General features: G+C 35.8%; 1 protein-coding gene across 11 annotated transcripts in view; it reads left to right on the top strand.

Annotated features, from left to right (window-relative positions):
• Nucleotides 1-20,767, top strand: part of nab (NGFI-A-binding protein homolog) — a 122,487-nt gene that overhangs the window by 82,501 nt on the left and 19,219 nt on the right. For 10 of the 11 annotated variants that reach the window (XM_089867592.1, XM_089867589.1, XM_089867591.1 and 7 more), the window contains one exon: nucleotides 7,130-7,300. The exons of the other annotated variant lie outside the window; for it this stretch is intronic. In XM_089867592.1, coding sequence (XP_089723718.1) covers nucleotides 7,130-7,300 — 171 coding nt within the window. The remainder of the gene's footprint in view (nucleotides 1-7,129; nucleotides 7,301-20,767) is intronic. 11 annotated transcript variants of the gene reach the window in all.

Here is a 20,767-nt window from a genome sequence, read left to right as displayed (position 1 = left end):
GGGGTTGTTTTTTAGTCGTTACCGAGGGGGTCCTTCTCCTGTACTGGAATTAAAATGGGTTGCGGTTCCAGATTTTGTTAGGTGGAAAAAAAAAGTTCGTTAGGATAGGGTAGATATCCTCGGTGAAATTTCATTTCGCAATCCTCCCATATTCTAAACAAACACGTTCGCATTGGGAATCTGTATATTCAAACTTAGCTAAAGTAGTTTGAGAAGTTGCTCCGCCTTGGGTTCCGTCACTATTAAGCTACAATGTGTCAAAAAGGTTTCTGGATGGCAGTCGCCCATCTTATTTCTTGACTTGATAGGGTAGCACAGTTTTTACACTGATGAGATACCCTAAGGTGCTATGGGTCATTTTAGATCCCAAGATGCCAAGAGAACTGATGGCACTATTCAGCTACAATGTGTCAAAAATGTTTCTGGATGGAAGTCGCCCATTTTTTTTTCTGGGCTAGATCATGGGATACCACAGTTTTTACACTGAGGAGATACACTAAGATGCTATGGGTCATTTTAGATCCCAGAATGGAGACCTGATGGTTTATTCGCAAGTTTCGTTTAACTTTCGTGGGGAACACGGTTACCTAGACGAATTTTTGAAATATCAAGGGTTAGTTAAATTGCCTACGTGCGAATAAAACCATCATATTTAGCAGTTCTCTGAACTTACAACAAAATAGAAAGAGCAAGAAAACGAAGATCATATTTGGGAAGGAAAAAATAGCGAGATTAGTGGTATGCGGCTAGGAATAAACTTTTTGCATCTTTCCCTTCTCATTCCGCCCCTGTTTAATTTATCCCATACGTAGGCACAGCTCTTAAAAATAAGTGTTTTTATTATTATTTTTTTGTCTGAGCACGTTGTTAGACACGCAGACAACCGGTTGGTGGACCGAACTCTTTTTTTTTTTTATTTTCTTCTTATTCCAAAATTGGAAAAAGTTGTTTTCGACGCGTGAAGAACTTATATACGGAGACGAAAAAAGCAAGAATAGCAATCCCTAAAGCTAGGCCTAGACCTAGACAGACGTTTGTTTGTTGTTGCATCTTTCTTTCTCTCTCTTTTTTCGCACACTGATTACTAATATTTTTTATAAGCTCCCTATTCCGGCTCGAGCGTTTCTTAACTTTTTGAAAAATGAGACGTAGTCTAGCCTAGGACCGGACGGGGTCAAAATAATTCCCCCCTTTTTTGGTACATTATTTTTTTTAGTGGTGGCGCGTGTTTTTGAGTATACTGACTGTCTGGGTTCGGGACATCAACCCAACAATATCAACCCTTCCCTTCCTTCTCCCACTTCGTTATTTTTTAAATGCAGTGCTTGGAGGGGGAGGGAATTTAACAAAATAAAAATAATTGATATTTGCCGTACAATTTTTTCCCTAGACCCCATCTCCTCCCGCTTTCTCTCTCGCTCTCTCTGTGCTTGTGTCTCGATCGCATCCTTTATTTCTGTTACCCAACTCTTTTGTTTTGTATTCTAAATATTCGCTCCACGTCTCTCAATCTTCGTTATTTTAGGCCTAATCTAAATCTATCTTAAAATAGAAATAGTTTTCATTTTTATCATGGCGTTTATCCTTTCATTTTTAAGGGGTTTGCTTGTCTATATTCGAACCCTTCCTTCAGTATTCGTGTCTTAATATTAACCTTCAACGTAAATAAATAAATACAAATATAGCTTAAAAATAGTATGGGAGTATAGAACCCCTAAAAATCAGTTTATTCAGCTCGGAGCCAACATTAGGCTTAGTGGAAAATATGGAAAATATTTGCTTAACGTAGATCAAGATCTATTTGAAAGAGCGTTTTTTTTTCGCGGATAGGTAAAGGTAGCTGGAAGCGTTTCTTTTTTAATATCTTGGCATGGTTGGCTGCATGGTTACGTTATGTCCGTGCCAAAGATTTTTCGTAATGATCCCTTGATAAACAAAAATATCCAATTAAAAAACTTTATAAGAGGGATATAGATTTTTTTCCACCTCGTCTAGCATTACATTTTTTTTTTCTCTTTAAATTTTTTTTTCAATGGAATTTTGTAAAATGTACATGATGTTAGCCTTGGGTTGGTTTCGAAACTTTTTAGAAATTTTCTGATAGGCTAGTTTATTCAAAAAAGGGGCGGATACCTGGTTGGTTGAACCAAGTAGATTTCAGAACCATCGTTTCTTAAGTCTCTCTCCCCACGAGTTTTTTCCCTTTTCATTTTCTTTTTCATTAATATATATCTTTCTTTTTGTTTATTCCCAGTTTTTCCAGCCCCTTCCTTGTACTTATTTACTTATTTATTTATTTATTTGTTGCTTGAAAGCCGGTTTCTTAAAAATCTCGGTCGCTTGATGAAGAAAGTGTACGAGTAGAATATTTTTTCTTAGGAAAAAAATTATTTGGAATTCTGCTGCGTCGTATATGTGGCGTATTACCTAAGGAATTTTTAGGGTTTAATTTATGAAGTAGACGCGGCTTACGGAAGTATAGGAATACATCTTAGACAAAATATTTCATAGAGACCCTGAATTTTAGTGTACAATAACTTAATTCTAACAATAAATGGCTTTTAATTAGGAAAAACTCAATTTAGATTAGTCCTAATTCTGTTTCAGGTAGAACATAAACTATACTTTCAATATGTCCCTATTTATTATATTTTGTCTAAATCTCTAAGATGATACCGGATATTTTATTGAAAGCCGAGTTTAGGATGTGATAGAAGAAAAGGAAGAGTAGTATATCCTTTAAGAAACCCGAAACCTTTTGAGAAAAATAGTATTAAAACTAATTTCTTTAATTTGTAATCCTTATTACTGAAATTTTAGAATGACTAAATGAAATATCTAAGGGGCTAAATTCGTTAAAATTCATTAATTTGAGGATTGCTAATGAAAAGGAATCTTTATTTTATAAGGATTAACAATTCTCAGATCGATTTCTTTCGACTCGATAGTGAAAAAAGGAAAAAAACAAAACAAAATTAGCATTCTTTCTTTTCAAAGAGATCTTTTGTCTTTTTCAAGCCTAAAAGTCGACATAAGAGAAGGAAAAAAATCTGAAAGTCGCTTTATTATGTAGCAAGCTAGTTAAAATTACACAAAGGATTGTTTTGAAGAACTTTATTTATTTTCTATTGTAATAGTTCGTTCTTTCAGGAAAAAAAAAAGGTTCTGAAATCGTTTTAACTTCTGAGTATTGCATGATAAGTAGAAGCGTTAGAAGGTTTGGGGAGAATGGTTGTAGTTGTATTTATCAACTTGTTTTATTTTTTATCCAATCCTGACTCTTGCGCTTCCTAGATGGCGATACCTCACGGGCTCTCTCCTATTTCCTCCTGTTAGCCGGCTTCTCTACAGCACTGAGATTACGCGCGTCGAGAATTCGCGATGGGAAATTTTCTAAAGATCCTGAAAAAAATCTGTTTTAAGTTGGAAATTATGGGATTTTATGCTTGAAAACGATTAATAGGTGTATATTAATATACTAATTTATTATTTTAACATTTTTCTTTTAAGATTGGAAGTATGGAAGGTGATTTAAATCAAATTTTGGAGGTGGTACGCTAAGCCTTGGCCCAAACTTAGGCCCAATAATCCCTATGAATTTTCCTTTGGTTTTATCTTTGGCTAAGACAAATCTGTATTGTTTTAGGTATGGGTTGATGATGATGCCGTCTCTGGTGTTTTTAAAAGGTTTATTATACACCCAAGTTTAGAGGATTGGCAGTTTTTAACCATCATAATTATCTTCCCATTAAGAAATGTTATAATTCTAGCAAATGATTAAAACTGCTCTCATTATGTCATTGTTAAAAGTGAGGTCCTTATAATTTGGTACCAGGCTGTTTATTATCTAAGGCTTTTAGATTCTCCTACGCTGTTTGACATAAAGTATGAAAAAAGTTGAGTGCTACGCAGACTCGCTATCGATTGTTGACGTTTTGTCGCAGTGCGTGAATGCGGCTATTCTCTACCAATAGCGGGTGCGCAGACTATAAAGATCAGTAACTGCAGCCTCTAAGCTAAATATTTTTCTAGAAGACTCGAATCTTTTGTAGTTTTTAATTTTCATTACTTATCATAGTCCTCCGCTACCAGCGGAACCAGTTCCTTACGAGGTTTTCTCAGTAAATCTTAGCCAGAAATAAAAATAATAACAAAGATGTTTTGTTAACAATAAGTTATAAACTAGAAAGTGGGCTCAGCACCCTGGCTTTTTAGAAGCAAGGGAGGTGGCCTGTCTTAGATTATCAAATGTGGGCTGAAACCAGTCTAGTCTCCATTATGAATCAGAAACTCCCATTGTCAAAGCCAAAGATTGGAAACTAATTTAAAAAATATATACTGTGTCTATTTACAATCTTGGGGTCGAACTAAGCTCAAATATCTCCTCTCTTTCTCCGTCCAATAGATGTTGGTTTTTCCTTTTGTATCCTTGTCATTTTTTTGTAGGTTTACCCGAGAAGGTTATACCTGATACGGACTTAAATTTTTATCGACTGGCTCTGGAACCTGGGAACTGATAAATAATTAAAAATGTCAGACTAGTTTGTCCGCATTTTGGTTGCAGCGTTGACTGCTGACGGAAAAAATAGGTGCCGCATTGTATCGATTCCTTCGTCCGCCGAGGTTTCGTATTCAATGCGGAAGCTCTCTGCCAATAGCGAGCGAGGAATTTTTCAGTTTACTAATGTTACCGCTCATCCTTTGACGCACACTCTCTAAGGCCCATAGACTAATTTTAAAAATTATCGCTAAGCCTGTTGGCTGCTATAAATACCAGTTAGCATTTTTATCTAGCAACAACAATAAGAAATATTTTTAAAAATCCCCCCTCTTGCTTTGATCATTCAGACTCCCTGGAAGTAAAAAATAAGATCTCCCACTATTTTGTCCCGATAAGATTTCTAGAAAAATTATTTTTCTGCATTGTATCGATTGTCGCAGTCTAGGCTTCGTAGAGCGGAGCTCCGGAGCCAATAGCAAACCGAGTTTTTCCACCAGCCAGCCAGCCGAAGCTGGTGTCTTCCCCCCTCTAGGCTAGTTTTTATTTTTGAAACAAAAAAATGTAGGCTCTTACAATCGGAATATGAGAGCTGGTAACTAGATAGAATTCTGGTTTGACTAGAGTTTTGTCCTATCATCCCCTTTACCCCCCCCCTTTTATACCCAGGAATAGAGTCAGGGTGAGATTATCGGTTTTATTTGGAATAGAAAAATTACTCAGGAGTCGGAGAGACTGGTTTTGCAGTAGATGGCGGAAGGCTTTGGGAAAATGCCGCATTGCGGTAGTTCTTCCTTCAGAAGAGGGAAGGGGTTAGAGACTGGCTTCCTATAGGCCAAATTTTTCTTCATATTAGTCAAGAATTTTTTTTCTTAGACCAGCTTTCTTGATGCTGTAGTAATAATAGTATCACCAACTTCCTAGAGTAGATTCTGCCAACCAGAGTCTTCCTCGCTATCGATAGTAAGGTTCTCCTGCTCGGTATAACTTGTCCCCCCAAATAAAATGCAGATAGGGGTATTTTTTTATCCCAGATTTTAAACTGGAATTATGCACTTTTTAAGAAAAAAAAATCTAAAAAAAAGCACCCTATTTTTACCTGCCAGGCTTTCCTAGTAGAAGGTGGCTCAGTTTGGGAAATTTTTCCCTAAAAATAATTGACAAGCATTCTTACTTGGAAAAAGTAAAGGGTTGTTGAGAGAGGGGGGTAAAAGGCACTAAGAGGGGAAGGAAATGATTTGGAATAGAGATGGAGATGGAGGAGGATGAAGAGAGAGCCTCTCTCTCAGGTTGAGCGGACCTAAAGGCCAGAGACAAGTTGGGTAACTTGAAGGGGAACTAGGACCTGAACCTTTAGGCAACTTTTATACTATTTTAAAATCAACTTTTTCAGTTGGATGGGGAAAGTCAAATATGTTTTACCAACGTTGGAATTTATGGTTGTAAAAATATTATTATAGACTGTGGGAAATTTTGAACCCCTTTTTGGAGGGTGACTACCTGTGCCATGTTGGGGCCGCCCAAACTTAACTTTTAGGAAAAAAAAAAATAAAAGAGAGGGAGGAGAGATGGGTGCCCTTCTTTTCTTGTTGAAAATATTCATTGCTGCTCTGAGGTTCATTTTTAAGCCATAAGTGCTTGTAATAACACTTCAACAAGCTCTCTTAACTCATCCCTAGATTTAAGATTGAAGTTGAACCCCCTGGTGTATCCAAAAATTTATTACCTTCTGGTACTGTAAATTTTGATTTAAATCACTTTATTTTATACCTGATGATTGATATGACTATAATTTAGTTCCACTTTTGAATTTTAATTATTCCTTTGTGGCAAATCATTGAATTTAAAAATGGTATTGTCGTGATAATTTAAGAATGGGCAGTTTGTTTGCTTATTTTTATTCTTCTGAATAAAAGATTGATTTTTATATATTGTCTTTTCAGTTGATATAGTTGTTTATAAGCCTATTATGTGTACATTAGACATTGTGACTTTAGTAATCAATGAAATATTTTTAAAACAAAACTCCCGATTGTCAAAAGGTCATTCGAGTTGGATTTCTACAATGTATAAAAAACTTCAAAACCAAGCCTATAATTTTAATATTTTTGAAACAAGAGATTTTTTTTTTTTAATTCATGACTTATATTTTATTAATGGTTTCATCAATATTTTAGTCTGAACATTAATTATTTGTTCGATAAATATATCTCCATTAAATAAAAAAAGGAAATATATTTATTGTATTTTTGTTTTTTAAAATTCAAAACAGATGGGGAAGGGGGTAGGGGATATCTTATTTTCAAGGAAAAACGCCACCTGGTGGTTTCTTTCATAGGTCTTCGTGTCCAATGGAGAAGTATTGAATTTGTCTACGGTTGTGTGTCTGTTAAATCAGGTACTTTTTTGCGGGGGACAGTATTTGAAATGTGTTCTCCGTTCCGCGAGTCAATTATAAAGAAATGTTTATTAGGCATACGCACTTGGCTTTTGCGGTAGCTTTATAGATTAGCTCAAAATTTCAATGTCCATTATGACCACCCGTACGTGTTTTTTGGCCGTTTTTAAATTTTTTTTTGTTAACCATGCAAACCTATTTTATTTCATATTGGCATGATTGGATTTGCGAAGGGAGTTGGAGAGTACGGCCAGCCGAGTTCCCCGTTATCTTTAACACCGGTTCTGGTCGAAAGTCAGATACAGCGACTCTCCGAAGCCGCTGAGATGCTCATCCGGACACTGCCGCCCTTTGAACCCAAACCTCCGCAAACTAGCAAGAAGAAGATTAGCAAAGAATTAGAGGTAGGCCGTCCAAAGCTACGCCATCGGGTCGGTAACGAACCCTTTAGCTACTAATTCATCTTTTGATATATATATATATATATTTCCAAATTTTACGCTCTCTCATATATATATTATTGTTATTTCGTAACTTTCGTTTCCCCTTCTTGAACGATGCGAAATTTCAACTTTTAATCATTCCGGGCGTAATTTTATGCCTCTCTCTCTCTATCTCTCTCTCAAATTCTATCCTGCCTATGGTGACTTTAAATTAAATATCTCATTGTGTGGATTTGTGTTACATGGGGACTACGTACTGGCATATTTAAACGAAACGTTTCTTGTACGTGTTCAACCTCTTGGGCATTGTTTTTTTTTTAATTTAATATGAAATCAATACCAACGTGTAAATATGCCAGAATGAAATCTCTTTCTATGGTTAACATCGTCGCAGAACCATACCCTTTGACCCTTAATTTACCATCATATCAGTTACTAGTTAAAGAGTTAGAGAGTAATTAGGTTAATGCTTCTAGCACAATATAACACACTATTATTAAAGCCTGATTTCACGACGAAGGTATATCTGTATTGGGTATACTTCGAGCTAATACCAGTTATAGATGAAGAAGTATTTTAAAATATATATAGGTATATAATTTTTAAAATGACTTTTAAATCAAATATATTTACGAAGGCATAATTATCTTTATTCAAACACTTAATCCATTAAGAAATATACGATTTACTTAAACTTTTTGGGCATTTAGAATGTTTATTCTACGTAAACATTCGGTTTTTCTTGGCAATTTTTTGTCGTATATTCATTAAACAGCGTACTATAATGCTTCTATCCATATTAAACTGTTTTGTTTTCAAACCATAATGCTCTCAAAAGTTAAATAGGTCCTCTGATTCTCAAAACGGATTTAATGGTAGTTTTATTTTATAAGCTTCGAAAAAACCTCACGACCAGGTTTGAAAATTGACGAGATCCCTAGGGAATAGGTTAAATATTCTATTCGGTTGCAGTCTCCAAAATGGGGCAATTTTCCTACGTTAAAACCAATTTTTCAATGAAAAATCAGTGCCTTTCTAAGCTTTAAAACTTTCGGGGATAGTTAGCGATAGTTTTATATCCCAGGGCTAAAATTTAAATAAATGCTTCGTGGTTATAGGACATTATGTTCACTCCAAACCCCTTTTTAAGTATACTTTAGCCCTTATAATGGTCTTTTGATTAGCTTTGTTTGAGCTTTGAATCGCGTCGCGTTAGTTTTTCCTACTAGAGCTATTTAGTATGCGGTTCGCGATTCCGTTATATTGCTCTATTTTAGCATTTTTTCTCTCTCTCTCTCCGCTGTATTGGCTTCCTATAGAGCTGTCAGAATGATTGTTTTGTGGGAAATAATAGTTTTTGTCCACGGAATAAATAAGACTCTCTTATCATTATTATTATTATTATGCCAACCACGTGTTTTGATTTTTCCAATTGACAATACTAGTACATTTTTACGCGATAAAATATCTAGTTTCTCTTATTGAACCCTTTTATGAGAGGTTTGTACACAGATATATAAATATAAAGGTTGCGTGAAAACTAGTATTTAGTGGGCTTCTATTTTTAATGTCATACTCTCCCTTTCTTTGTTAGTTACATTTCTGCCTGAATAAATTTTGATTACTCAGTCGAGTTAACATTAACTTTTAACTAGGGGTCACTTTGCTGAGCCGCGATTGACATTCAGGCGCGAGTAAGCCAAGCCTATATATTCCTGTCTAAGGTGTTTAGTATTTTTGAACCAGTTCGAGAGAGAATTCGCCATTGATTAGTGAATCTAAACAGTGGTGATTCCTATGGGTTTGACGCGGTTAACGACCCCAGTTCAAATTTCACGCCCGCTAACAAAAATGAGTCCTCACTTCTATATTGGGCCAACAAAGTTTATACATATATCAGGCACGGTTTTTTATTGTGTCAATGGGTGGCAAGGATTTTGTAGGACATTTATCAGGCTATTAACGCAGGCTTATTTGTTAAATTTAATCAAAATTAACTCGAGCAGAATATTCCAGTTTTTTTCTTTCTTCAACACCCTACAGGGGACCCTCATATCCTACCCGAACAGACCGTTAAGTCAAGATAGTTTTTTCTATCATAATCCGCCTGTCAGCTAGCTAGGGCCCCGGGTGCCCGGTCATATGACGAGGGGCGTAGTTCCGGGGACGCGTCGGAAACTATATGCTTTTGCCAACACCGGGTTCAAACGCCTACCGTTCTTATTAGCCCAAGCTTATGACGTATAATTTTTTTGAATTTCATAAAAAGTGCGTATAATTTTTTTCTCCTATGATAAGAGGGAAATAGAGGCGCGGATGCTGTCTATTGTTGAGGCCAGAAGTACATTACTCGAAGGGTAAGGCACCTATCTGAAGTCCATGTCTGTCCAACATTCTACGGGGTTGGCCCATAGTGTGTTTAAAACCAACATGACTGCGTAAGGGGTGTACCGATGGGACTAATCACTGTACATGAGATTCTGTGTAATTTCGGATTAATCGTAATCATTTTAGCCCTGTCATAGGTAGAGCTTTTAATATTACGTGTAATACCTTTAGTACAGTCAAAGGTACATCGTGTACACCGATTTTTCCTAGTGACTGGCTCCTCAGTTGAGTACAATCAGGTCCAGGCTTTAAAATCGGATAATTTTACTTCTAGTTATGGAAGCCGATATTTAGGCCTCCTCTTGTAGCTGTCTTTCTAATGCCCTCTGGATAGGGTACCCCTAGATATTTTCAAGTTCTCTAAAGATTGTTGTCCAGGCTAACTCGGCTAAGCCTAACACTAACGCAGGGGCAACGGGTTAAAAAAAGAGTGAAAATGGTAATGTACGCAGCGTCATGGTAAAAAATGAGCGTTCGTAAGTCTTGTGGGAAGCTAAAAAGCTGCGCGTCCTGGCGTCCATATTGCAGAAAAAACTGTCCCAAGCTCTAACCCCTTTGAATCCCTCTTTTCCCCGTTACTTGCCTACCCCCATTTTTGAGTGATTCACTATCGACGTAATGTAAGTTGAGGCCGGTGCGACTAGTCTAAGGTAAACCCTTTTCTATAAAAAAATTTTTTTAATTTTTTTCTTTTATTTTTTAAGGGGTTGCTAACCCTTTCCCGTTATATAGCTCGATCGCCATTCTTTAGCGGGGTTCCTTTCACGGTACCTCCTATCCTCCATCTGCTGTAATAGCGTTTTTTAATCGCCAGAGTTCTTTTTTTTTATTTTTTTAAAGTAAGCTTCAATCTCTCTAATGGCGGCTGCGAATATTTCAAGGGGGAGATTGGGTTATGCTATATGGTCGCATTGTGGGGTAGTCACGTAACCCTTTCGACCCTTTTTTTGGGTTTTTGCATAGCGTCCCAACCAACGTGACTGTGAACAGTTTATTCAACCCATATCGGCATGGGGTATGACTGTCTTGTTAGGGAAGGGTGATTTAGATATTGAAATTATATCTAGGCCTAAATTTGAAAATTTCTTGGTTTATATATTTGAACTTAAAATATTGCGTTAAAAATATCTCCCCCGGATGATAGCTTTTCGTTTCTTGAACAGTAAAATAATACTTTTTCATTTCAACATAGTTTCTTGAACAGGAAAATAATACTTTTTCATTTGAACATAATTTCTTGAACAGGAAAATAAGACTTTTTCATGGGAATATAGTTTCTTGAACACGAAAATAAGATTAATTCTTAGGGAAAATAGTTTCTTGAACCCGAAAATAAGGCTTTTTCATGGGAATATAAATTCTTGAACATGAAAATAATTCATTGCGCTAGAAAAAAGTGAAAATTATTTGTTCCTCGAATAAAAAAGGTTGTAAATAAATAGTTTATTTTCACATCTCGAAACTTGCGCTCGGGTGGATTCGGATTTCCAAGGAAAAGAAAGAAACGAATTATGGTTTAATACGGAATGTTTCTATCATTAATCGCCGAGGGAAAGGGATTTTGGCTAATTAAGGTATATACGCTTACTAAAGTGCCCTCTAAATTTTAAAGGACTTTGGAACCAATTTTATCTCCCATTTGGTGGTTGAAAGACAATGGCTTTCTTTTTCAATAGATTCCCGTCCGTCGTTACGTTAAAACCCTCCTGAAATTTCCCCGTTCAAAGGAAGTCCCTCATTCCGTAACGAATTTTCGAAAAATATCTTCCTAAAACTTATCGTAGAAAATGAGGAAAATTTCGGAAAGTAGTTAGGTAAATCATATACGCCCGCTTTACCTAACGGATTATATACGATAGAGTCCGAATATTCGGAGAACATTACATTTAGAAACTTCGTATCAACCCCTTTTCTACGAAATTCGTTCGTCCGCTTACCATTAATGAAGCTAAATTAGGAAGGATGTATTTAAACAGAGCTTCGTTATTTGATGTAAAATAGTCTGATTTTAGAGGAAATTTACACTTAAAGGCTCTTACGTATAGTTTATTAACTGCACCTCAGATGCCAAAGATTGTAAAGTAAAGAGAGGAAAAGAGATACGCCTTATCCCGTCATTAAAATAGATCTTTATCATTTCCTCGGACTCGAAACTGATTTCTAGGACTCGATCGGGCATCCAAGGCTTCAAATTACCAGAGGAAGGTTGGACTAGTTACGAGTCCATTTTTCTTTGCCAACCACTCCATGTTTTGGACTCGAAAGTTGAAACCATATTTTAAGGACTCGATGGGCTCGCCGAGTCCTGGGAAATTGGACTCGATTACTCAGCCAGTCCACTTTTCCTGGACTAGGACTCGAAATATAAAAATTAGGACTCGCACAACTCTACTAATCCTAAATTGAGAAAGTGCACCCCAAATGACGTTTATGGTTTCCTCCTCGATAACAAGAGAGAAATAAGTTGAAAAACATTCTGATCGAAATGCGAGCCCACTTTAGAACTATAAATTGCCTCATTACACTTCAGCTAATGAACGTCTAATTTAAAAATCAGAGTCCTTCCTTATATGAAAGCCCCTTTCCTACTGCCTATCTATTCCTTACCTCGCTACGGACTCTATGGAAGAGTGCATGGTGGTATATCTACTATTCAGGAGAGGATAGATAGGGTTAGGATCGAAAAAAATATTTTTCTATGGGCCGCGTCTCTTTTCCCCGAATGTGAGTGAGACCGTGATGAGACTTGGAAAAGGGGGATCTGATGAGAGAGAGAGAGAGAGAAGGCTACATACAGAACGGGCCAAAGAGAGACAAGAGAGGGTGTACACTCTTCTTGTCCGATAACTCTAACTCTCCTCCTCCGGTCCGGGACCCGATAATAAATGAAAGCTGATTTGCATATTGATTCTATACCTTCCTTTTCAGGAGGAGACCCCCCCCTACCCTCCTTTTTACTAGAGTAGATAGAGAATATACTGTGAACCAAACGTATAACCCCCCCTTTATAAAAACTCCTATAGAGTCTCAGGGATCTTGTCGTGGGAAACGGACAGGCGAACGGGGTACCGAAAGGGTTGTGAAATAAAAAAATAATGTTGATCACCATTATACGTAACCCGTATATATAAAAAAACGTCCCCAGCGTTGACTGGTCTTTTTCTAATTTTTTTAAATAGATCCTTAAGCGTTTAAAGTAATTTTATTGGGGTATCAAGGAAATATTAAGGTATTAAAAATCTCTGGGTCAGTGTTTGAAATTTTCTTTCAACTGGAATTTAAGTGATATGTTTTAAATTTCAATAATGTTGTAGAATTTTTAGAAAATATTTCCAAGCGTTTTAGTACCCCTTTAAAAGGGAGTTCTCGTCACCATACAGTAAAGAATAGGAAGAATTTATAATGACTATCGTCCATTCTTTGTTTTTTTTTATTATTTCTTTTTAAAGCGAGTTTTGTTAACTATGGGAAGTAATGTGAGTTTTTTCGGAAGTAAAGAGATAGGGAAGAATCTGACGTGTAACTGTCTTCATTTTGACATTTTTTATCGTCTTCCGGACCTTATCTTTTGATGGACAGTTTTTTAAAGCAATTTTTTTTAAACTCCCATGCGCAGTACCCTCTTGGGCTTATTTACATACCGGCTTGGTCTTTAGAGAATAGTTTTGGAAAGTGACGGTTTTATTTTATACAAAAGGGCCTATTTTTTTCTTAACTCCTATCTGTATACTGTCTCCTTAAGGAAGTGATATCACCCCACAGTCTTATTGTCGACCATAGCTAGTCTATTCGGTTGATTTATCGTTGTCTTCATTGTACATAGTGACCGGAAGGGTAACCTTTTACGGGATATTTATTATATTACGGTATAATGCGTATACTACTCTTCTTTGCAACTTTCTCGAGACTACGTCCGTTAGAACAAATTGCGTCATAACGTAAGGTTGACCTTTATCGTCTTGTCCTTGCGTGGCAGCAAAATATGCTTGAACAGTTAGTTTTGATTGGCACTTTAATATATAATCAAAGGTTACAATTATGATAGAAACATATTTCAAATTATAGAAATTAGAGCACTATGGTTTAATTTCAATCGTCAATACCTGATGGGAAGCTGTTGAGATAAAAATTGTTTGAAAGATAACTCCAAATTTAATAAACGTCTCAGGAAAGGGACCAAAATTAGATCATCTCAAACCCTTTGCTGAGTACACAGGGAACTATATAAGAATTATCTAATCCATCCAATATTTGGGCTGTCTGAACATCGTAGTCTTACTGTTGGAATATTTCTATAGGTTATTTAATCAAGGTAAAACATCTTAGAAATTATTGATTATCATTATTTTTAATAGGTTGTTCATTTATTACTTATATTAATGAGTAAGAAATTCTGTAAGTTGACTCTTTTCTATAGTATGCTCTTATATTTGCACTTTAGATTTATTTACGACTAAATCCGGTCGTCACAAAGAATGAATATCCCGTAGCGTCTCATTACTTTTAAAAGTCTAACCCCTTTTTAAATATCCCATGATTATCGCTAACTAAGACTTATATGGCCCAAGAAAACCCTGTCCTATATAGGAAAAAGAAAAATTAGAAAATACTCTCTCATTCCCCAATACTTGTATACTCCTGCACAACATTTTTTTGTAGAACGTACGCAGTCCACCATGGATGCCACCACATCAGAGAGTGAGAGAGAGGGAGAAGGGAGGGAATTGGGAATGGATGGTTTGGAGAAAACCTTACAGGGTAAGGAGGATGGAAGAAGAGTCAACTAATTCAGCGTTCACTGACTCCCATCCCTAATCAATAGTTAATTAAACGCGCCATTAAATTGGGGAGAGGGGGGGTCAAAAGCTAGGAGGGACGTTGCTGCTCTTCTTTAGGTGTTGCGTATATTATCAGAGGTTACTTTACTTCTCTTGGAAGAGGAGTTAGGATAAGCATCTTGCTCTCGCTCTTCCCTCACTCTCTCTCTTATACCGGGGACGAATATCGGTTGACAGTGAAGACAAAGTCAGGGAGAGCGTATTTTTCCCATGGAATATTGAGACTAGGGATAGCTGAACAGAATGTAGTCAGCGGCATCTACTCTTCGTCCCTCGGTCGCTCGCGGGATGAAGTTTTCCTTGTCGTACGTACTTTGGGAGGATGGTCGCCGTTCGGTTGAATCTCGCGAGGGATACCCTACCCATCTTCTACGAATGATACTATACACCCCATCCTTTTACTTCTTCCGCGGTGGTCCCGTTCTCTTTCCACCAATCTCGACCCACTGTTCCTTTTAAAGTTTATAGTATTTTTAATTATCTAAAGTTAAATGAATGTTAGTCGAGGGCCCTTAGCGCGACGCCTTTTTAGCTTTTTCATTCTTTTTCCAAGACCGGAATACTAGAGACTATACTTACTACACCCATCTTCTCGTGCCTAAGCAATTATATAAAATCAGAAGAATATATCCCGCACCATCTCACTGATTTTAACCGATCTACCCCTTTCTAAAAATAAAAATAAACCAAGGATGGATAACAAGTATTTTGGGTTTAAATTTTAAAAGCGTGGGATTGCGGGTTGCTTTTGAGGATAAAATTAAATTGTACGTATTATTGAAAATGGTCACACATATATAGAAATGAAACACGTTAAAGGTTTTAACTTTTAATTCAGTTGGTGGGGTGGGTAAACTTTTAAAAATGAAAGTTTGATATTTTAAAACATGTTTTTGTTACAAATTAACTAAGCAATGAATTCCAAACTTGTAGATCAAGAGATGGAGAAAATATTAAACTATATTTCTATTTTTTTTCTTATATTAAGGATTAATTTATAACATTGCATTTCTCCCCTTTAACCTTCCTTATCCACAATTCTAAGATATATGTCGAGTCAAGCCAGCTTAAAACGCGATTAGTAAAATCCCACACTTCCTTTCGATTGTGGCAGATTGCGCCATTTCAAAATATACAGAATGCAATTCTATAAGACCCCAAATATTCGTACAACCTTAACTTAGCTTAAATTTAATCGGATTTAGGATTATTTCGTTTGGCCAAGGGAAAAAGACGACTTCTTTTCCTTACACACACGCTTCTCTGTAACGCCTTTTGTGATTGTGAGCTGTAAAACGCTTCATTTGACTGCAATTAATAATATTTCAAACCTTGAACAGTGTAGAACGGTGCATTCTAAATAGTACAGGGGCCCTGCAATGAATGAAAAAAATATATTGGAAGACGACGTCTCTCATTGTGATATTTTGAAGAAAAGCCCCCTTGTAATACGTTTTACCGTCTAGGGAGCTATTGTATTGGGACCCCAAAGGTGGCCCTTCCTCTATTTAAAGCAAATATTTAAGATTTCTGTCCTCTCTGTCCTTTTTACAGACATAGGGGTCCCATTTCTTTAAGTCTTATTGAGCCGGATGCTTACATTTTTTATACGCCAATTTTTTTTCTTACTTCCTTCATATTTTTTCTAAGCCTTGGCAATGAACTTGGGGATGGAGATATTTTTTTTGGTAAAATTTAATGGATTTTATACGCAACCCTTTTTTTTATACATTTCCATTATACTGTTTTTGAATTTCTTATAGAGTATAGAGTACATACCAACCCGTTTTTCTCACGGTTTTCCGGTACCATTTTTTTACACAACCCTTCTGTCCCACATAGGTTTTTTTTCTTATTGTCCTTTATCTGCTAAGCCTAATCTACAAATTATTTTTTGGGCGCGTAATGTACTGCGTGCACTTGACTCTTCCTATGGGAACCTTGGCCCCCAACAGAAATTTTTTATTGGTTTTTTTTTTCTTCTTTTTAAGCCTAAGGTTTGTGAAGAATTATAAAGGACCCCAAATGTCACTCCCTTCGCATTACGCTAATTTCTTTTAGTTCAAAAATATTTAGTTTTTTAGGCTTGAACCGGAAATAGTTTAAAAAAAGAAAGAAAAAAGGATTAGAAAGGTGAAAAAAATATATTTTTTTCATTAAAATAAATCATAGATAATTCACTCTAAAATATTCTAAAATATATTTTTTTTTAAATTCGAGATAAATCTTCACGAGCTTTTAAATATTTCACGAGATTGAGAATAATCTCGATCAGGACACGTGAATTATTCAATTGATAATAATGCTTTTAATCCCCGATTCTTTGAAATCTTAATTTAATTATTTTCATCGAGATTAATTTTTTTATATAAATTTATTTATATTCTCCAAAAATGAATTAATATTAATATAATTAAATGTATATAATAATTCCTTTAATAATTAAGGAATGAATACTCTGTTTATAGCTAAGAATGTCAGAGTTTTTCTATAGCAGTAACGGTTGTATATATTTACATAACAATATCTTAAAGCTATTAGCAATAAAAATTATACGAAAATAACGATAATTGGGGTTTATAAAAATACAGTTACGAAAATGACAGACTTTATAAGACTCTAATCGAATCTTTTTATATCAAGACAAACACGCAGAATAAACCTTTTTATTATTTATTTATATTTAATTTATAACCCTTATACACTATCAATATAAGTATTCGTAATTAAGTTTTTTCTTCTTCTTTTCATGTCAAGATCAGTAATATTTTCTCCTCCCCGGAACCCTTAGCTTTTGTAATATTAATGAATGTTTATTTAAGTTTTACTATAACGCGATTTAAGGTACCCCTAGAATTCCTTTTTAGCATATATTTTTTTAAAAATTATTAACTGTCTTTATAACTTCGAAAGGGCGGATTTTACGGTATAAATAAAATGCTAGCTCCCCCTTCCTTCTTCTAACTTCAATTAGAATTCTTATTTTTATAAACGAAAACTTCACTTTACTACAAAGTCTTTTGCCAAACAAACCCCCTCCCCATACCCTCGTACAGCATTTTTATTATTTTGAAACTTCTATTGAGATTCTTTGATAAGCTATTAATCTTATTACTCAGTTTGCATTTTGACTGGGGGGCTTTATGGTAATATGGATTTTTTTGTTTTTTCTTTGGGTTTCATGATTAAATTGAGAACATGGTTTCATATTTAAAGATTAAACAAAAAAGGCTAATTTGTGTATTCCAAGTATTTTTAATACCATATATTTATATAGCTGCTTTTTTTAATAAAGTATTGGTCTAGTTGACCAGTAGTCTATTAGTCATAAGCTATATATGTATGCCATGCAAGTAATAATGTTGAAAAATTTGACGTTCCTGCATACGTCATGGAAAACTAAGGCTGTACTATACCATTTTCAAATGTAGGGAGTAAAATAAGAATATTTTTTAAACTGGTCTTATTGACCAGTGACCACCTAATGTCCAAAATAATAAACTGGTCTCACAACTGGTCCCCCCCCCGTAGTTTTCCTATAGGTTTGCAGTTAATTAAGTAACCCCCACTTCTTGAATTTAATAACTGGTCCAACAAATTAATAAACTGGTTTTGGACCATAGGATGTGTACTATTTCCCAGATTGTCTATTACATTAAGAAGTTATATGATTGCCACTTCGAATAAATTTAGCATTACCACTCTATTCACGTGTTCTTTCGTATACAGTGTATTGCAGTCCTGAGTATTAAAAAATATCTTTTTTATGAAATATGGCAGTGTAGTACCCGCCTTTTTCATCAAATAAATGCGGCTACTCAACATTTGGGGATAATGTCAGTGGTGTGTCACGTACCACTACATTATTATTGCTAAGTGTTTCCACCATTAAATCATCCTCTCTCTCTCTCGTAATTCTTGTCGTATCTGGGGTAAGGTTGGGTTTTATTTTTCAGTCGTACTTTTAAGTCGTGATTAGCATAATATTCCGGCCCCAAAATCATTTGTAAATAGTCCGCACGGTGTTCTCTAAACGCTAAAATAACCCAAAGGTTTTTGACGAGAGACTATTTCTCCCTCCTTTATATAGATTCCAATTTTGCGCATTTTTTTCACGAATTCAGCATCGTCGTGTTTATACTGCGATAAATTTTGCCATCCATTTTGCTGAAATATTGGTTTACCCTCTAAACGCCCCTTTGCAGTATAAACTATTTAGTTTTCTCTATTGGTAATGTTAAGCTAATGTAATCTTTATGATGTTTAATGCATTACAGCGTAAATGTTACTTACGCAAACTTTGACTGGTTTATTAGAAATTTTGCTTAATATATTTAATCTTTCGTTGCCCTAAGGTGGTTTTTTTTTAAGATTCTGCAATCGTAGTATTTTTTCTTTGGAGCCCAAAAATTTAGTTATGGTTTTTAAGCATAGAAAAACCGTAACCTCCAGGGTATGTTTTTTTGTGGTGATCTAGAGAAAGTTGGCAATTTATTCCACTCTCATATTTTGCAAAGACAAAAGTTTTATTAGCCTATACGAGAACTGAATTCGTAGATACTAACCCGGATGTTTACTCGTTCATTTTAAACCTAAACTCAACAACAAATTCGGTAGAATAAACGGGGAAACCGGAAGTGAACGGTCAATTTAGACCGAATTTTTCAAACTAAGCAGGCGGAAAAAAAAACGGCGACAAATTAGGTTGTTCTAACCCTAACACGTCGGTTATTTATTTTAAGGAATGACCATCCGGAGAAAAGCTAACTCGATTAGGTTTTTGGCATTTTTTGGGGAAAAAAGGCGCGAAAAGTATAAGGAGGGAAAACGGTAATAGTCCCCTCTTTGGTTTGTAGTGAGTTTTGGCGCGAAAAAAAGACGAAAAAAGCGGGAAATTGGTAAGCACGCGGCTTTTCTGGAACGTGGCGTTCTCGTGGCTGGCTGGCTGGTTGGCATCGCATGCCCCTTCTCCATCTAGTAATGAAATGATTGCCTTGTTTATCACCCGGAAATTTCCGCCAACTTCCCCTGGATCTTTTTGGCGTTGGGAATGATGGCGTGTGAGAGAGAGATGTGGCGTGGGGGGAGGAATGGGGATTAAACACCAGCTCGGCAAAACGCTGTTTTGGTTGCGGACGAAGAAAACCTCCTATGATTCGGAGAGGATGGGAGAGTGGAGTCAGAGAGAGTCCTTAATTTTTTTTGGGCGGGCGGTGGCGCTTGTCAGTTCGCCTCCCCGGTAATAGGCCACCAAATAAAACAAGGGAAGCTTTTTCGCCCTTAATTACCGACGCGCGCCATCTCCTGGACCGCATCGCCAGCCCTTGCTTAGCTCTCTTAGGGAAGGGACTAATCGCTAAATTAAAAGAGTTTTTCCACTACGCCCTCCCACGACGCTTGCCCTTAACGTCGTCGACGTCGTGGTGGTGGTGGTAGCGATGGCCCCTAATCATATTTTATCACCAGTCACGGTGCTTGTTTTTCTGTCTTTTAACCATATTATCCGATATTATTTTAATTTGCTCTTGATATATTTTCTCGTCTTTTTTCCGCGAATTTCCGTATTTGCCCCTTGAGGTTGGGCTAGCCGAAAAGTCAATATGCTTAGTATGAAGCCGTCATTCAGGGGCGAGAGCCCTGTTTTTATTTTACAATAAATCTTTAATCAAACAAATTTCGTATTAAATTATTATCTATAAATATTAATAAATTGATAAACCTCGATTTATTTTTTCATTAAAATATTAAATTTTCTTTTAAATAACAAGAAAGTTAGTTTTGTGACAAAACCTAACGTATCAATTTAGTTTTAAATTTAACCCTAGATGGAAAATAAGTTATTTCTTTAAATATTCGCACCACGATTTTAAAACATAACCAGATTATAAAAAATAAAAGGAACAATTTCTCTGTAGTCAATCCCAACCTCTACCAACCAATTTTGTTAAAAACAAAAAGCGAGTCGCGCGTAAATATGTTTCCAACCCTCCGTGCATGATCTAATTATTCTAAAAAAAAGAAAAAATACACGTAGATGATTAAAACATTTTTTGTTTTTATTTTTATTTCTTTCTTCATTTGGTTCAAGCTAGCTTATAAATTTGGTTTTAGTGTATATATCGTGGCCATTAGTTTTCGACGATTCCAGAAATAGAAATCTAAACCCGAGACTGGGACTGTATTAAGGTACAGAGAAATTAAC

This window comes from Phalangium opilio, unplaced genomic scaffold (genome assembly GCF_054372755.1).
Source record: "Phalangium opilio isolate 3A_F unplaced genomic scaffold, DU_Popi_V2 ptg000024l_1, whole genome shotgun sequence".
Lineage (NCBI taxonomy): Eukaryota > Metazoa > Arthropoda > Arachnida > Opiliones > Phalangiidae > Phalangium > Phalangium opilio.
This window is presented reverse-complemented; position numbering and strand designations above follow the sequence as displayed.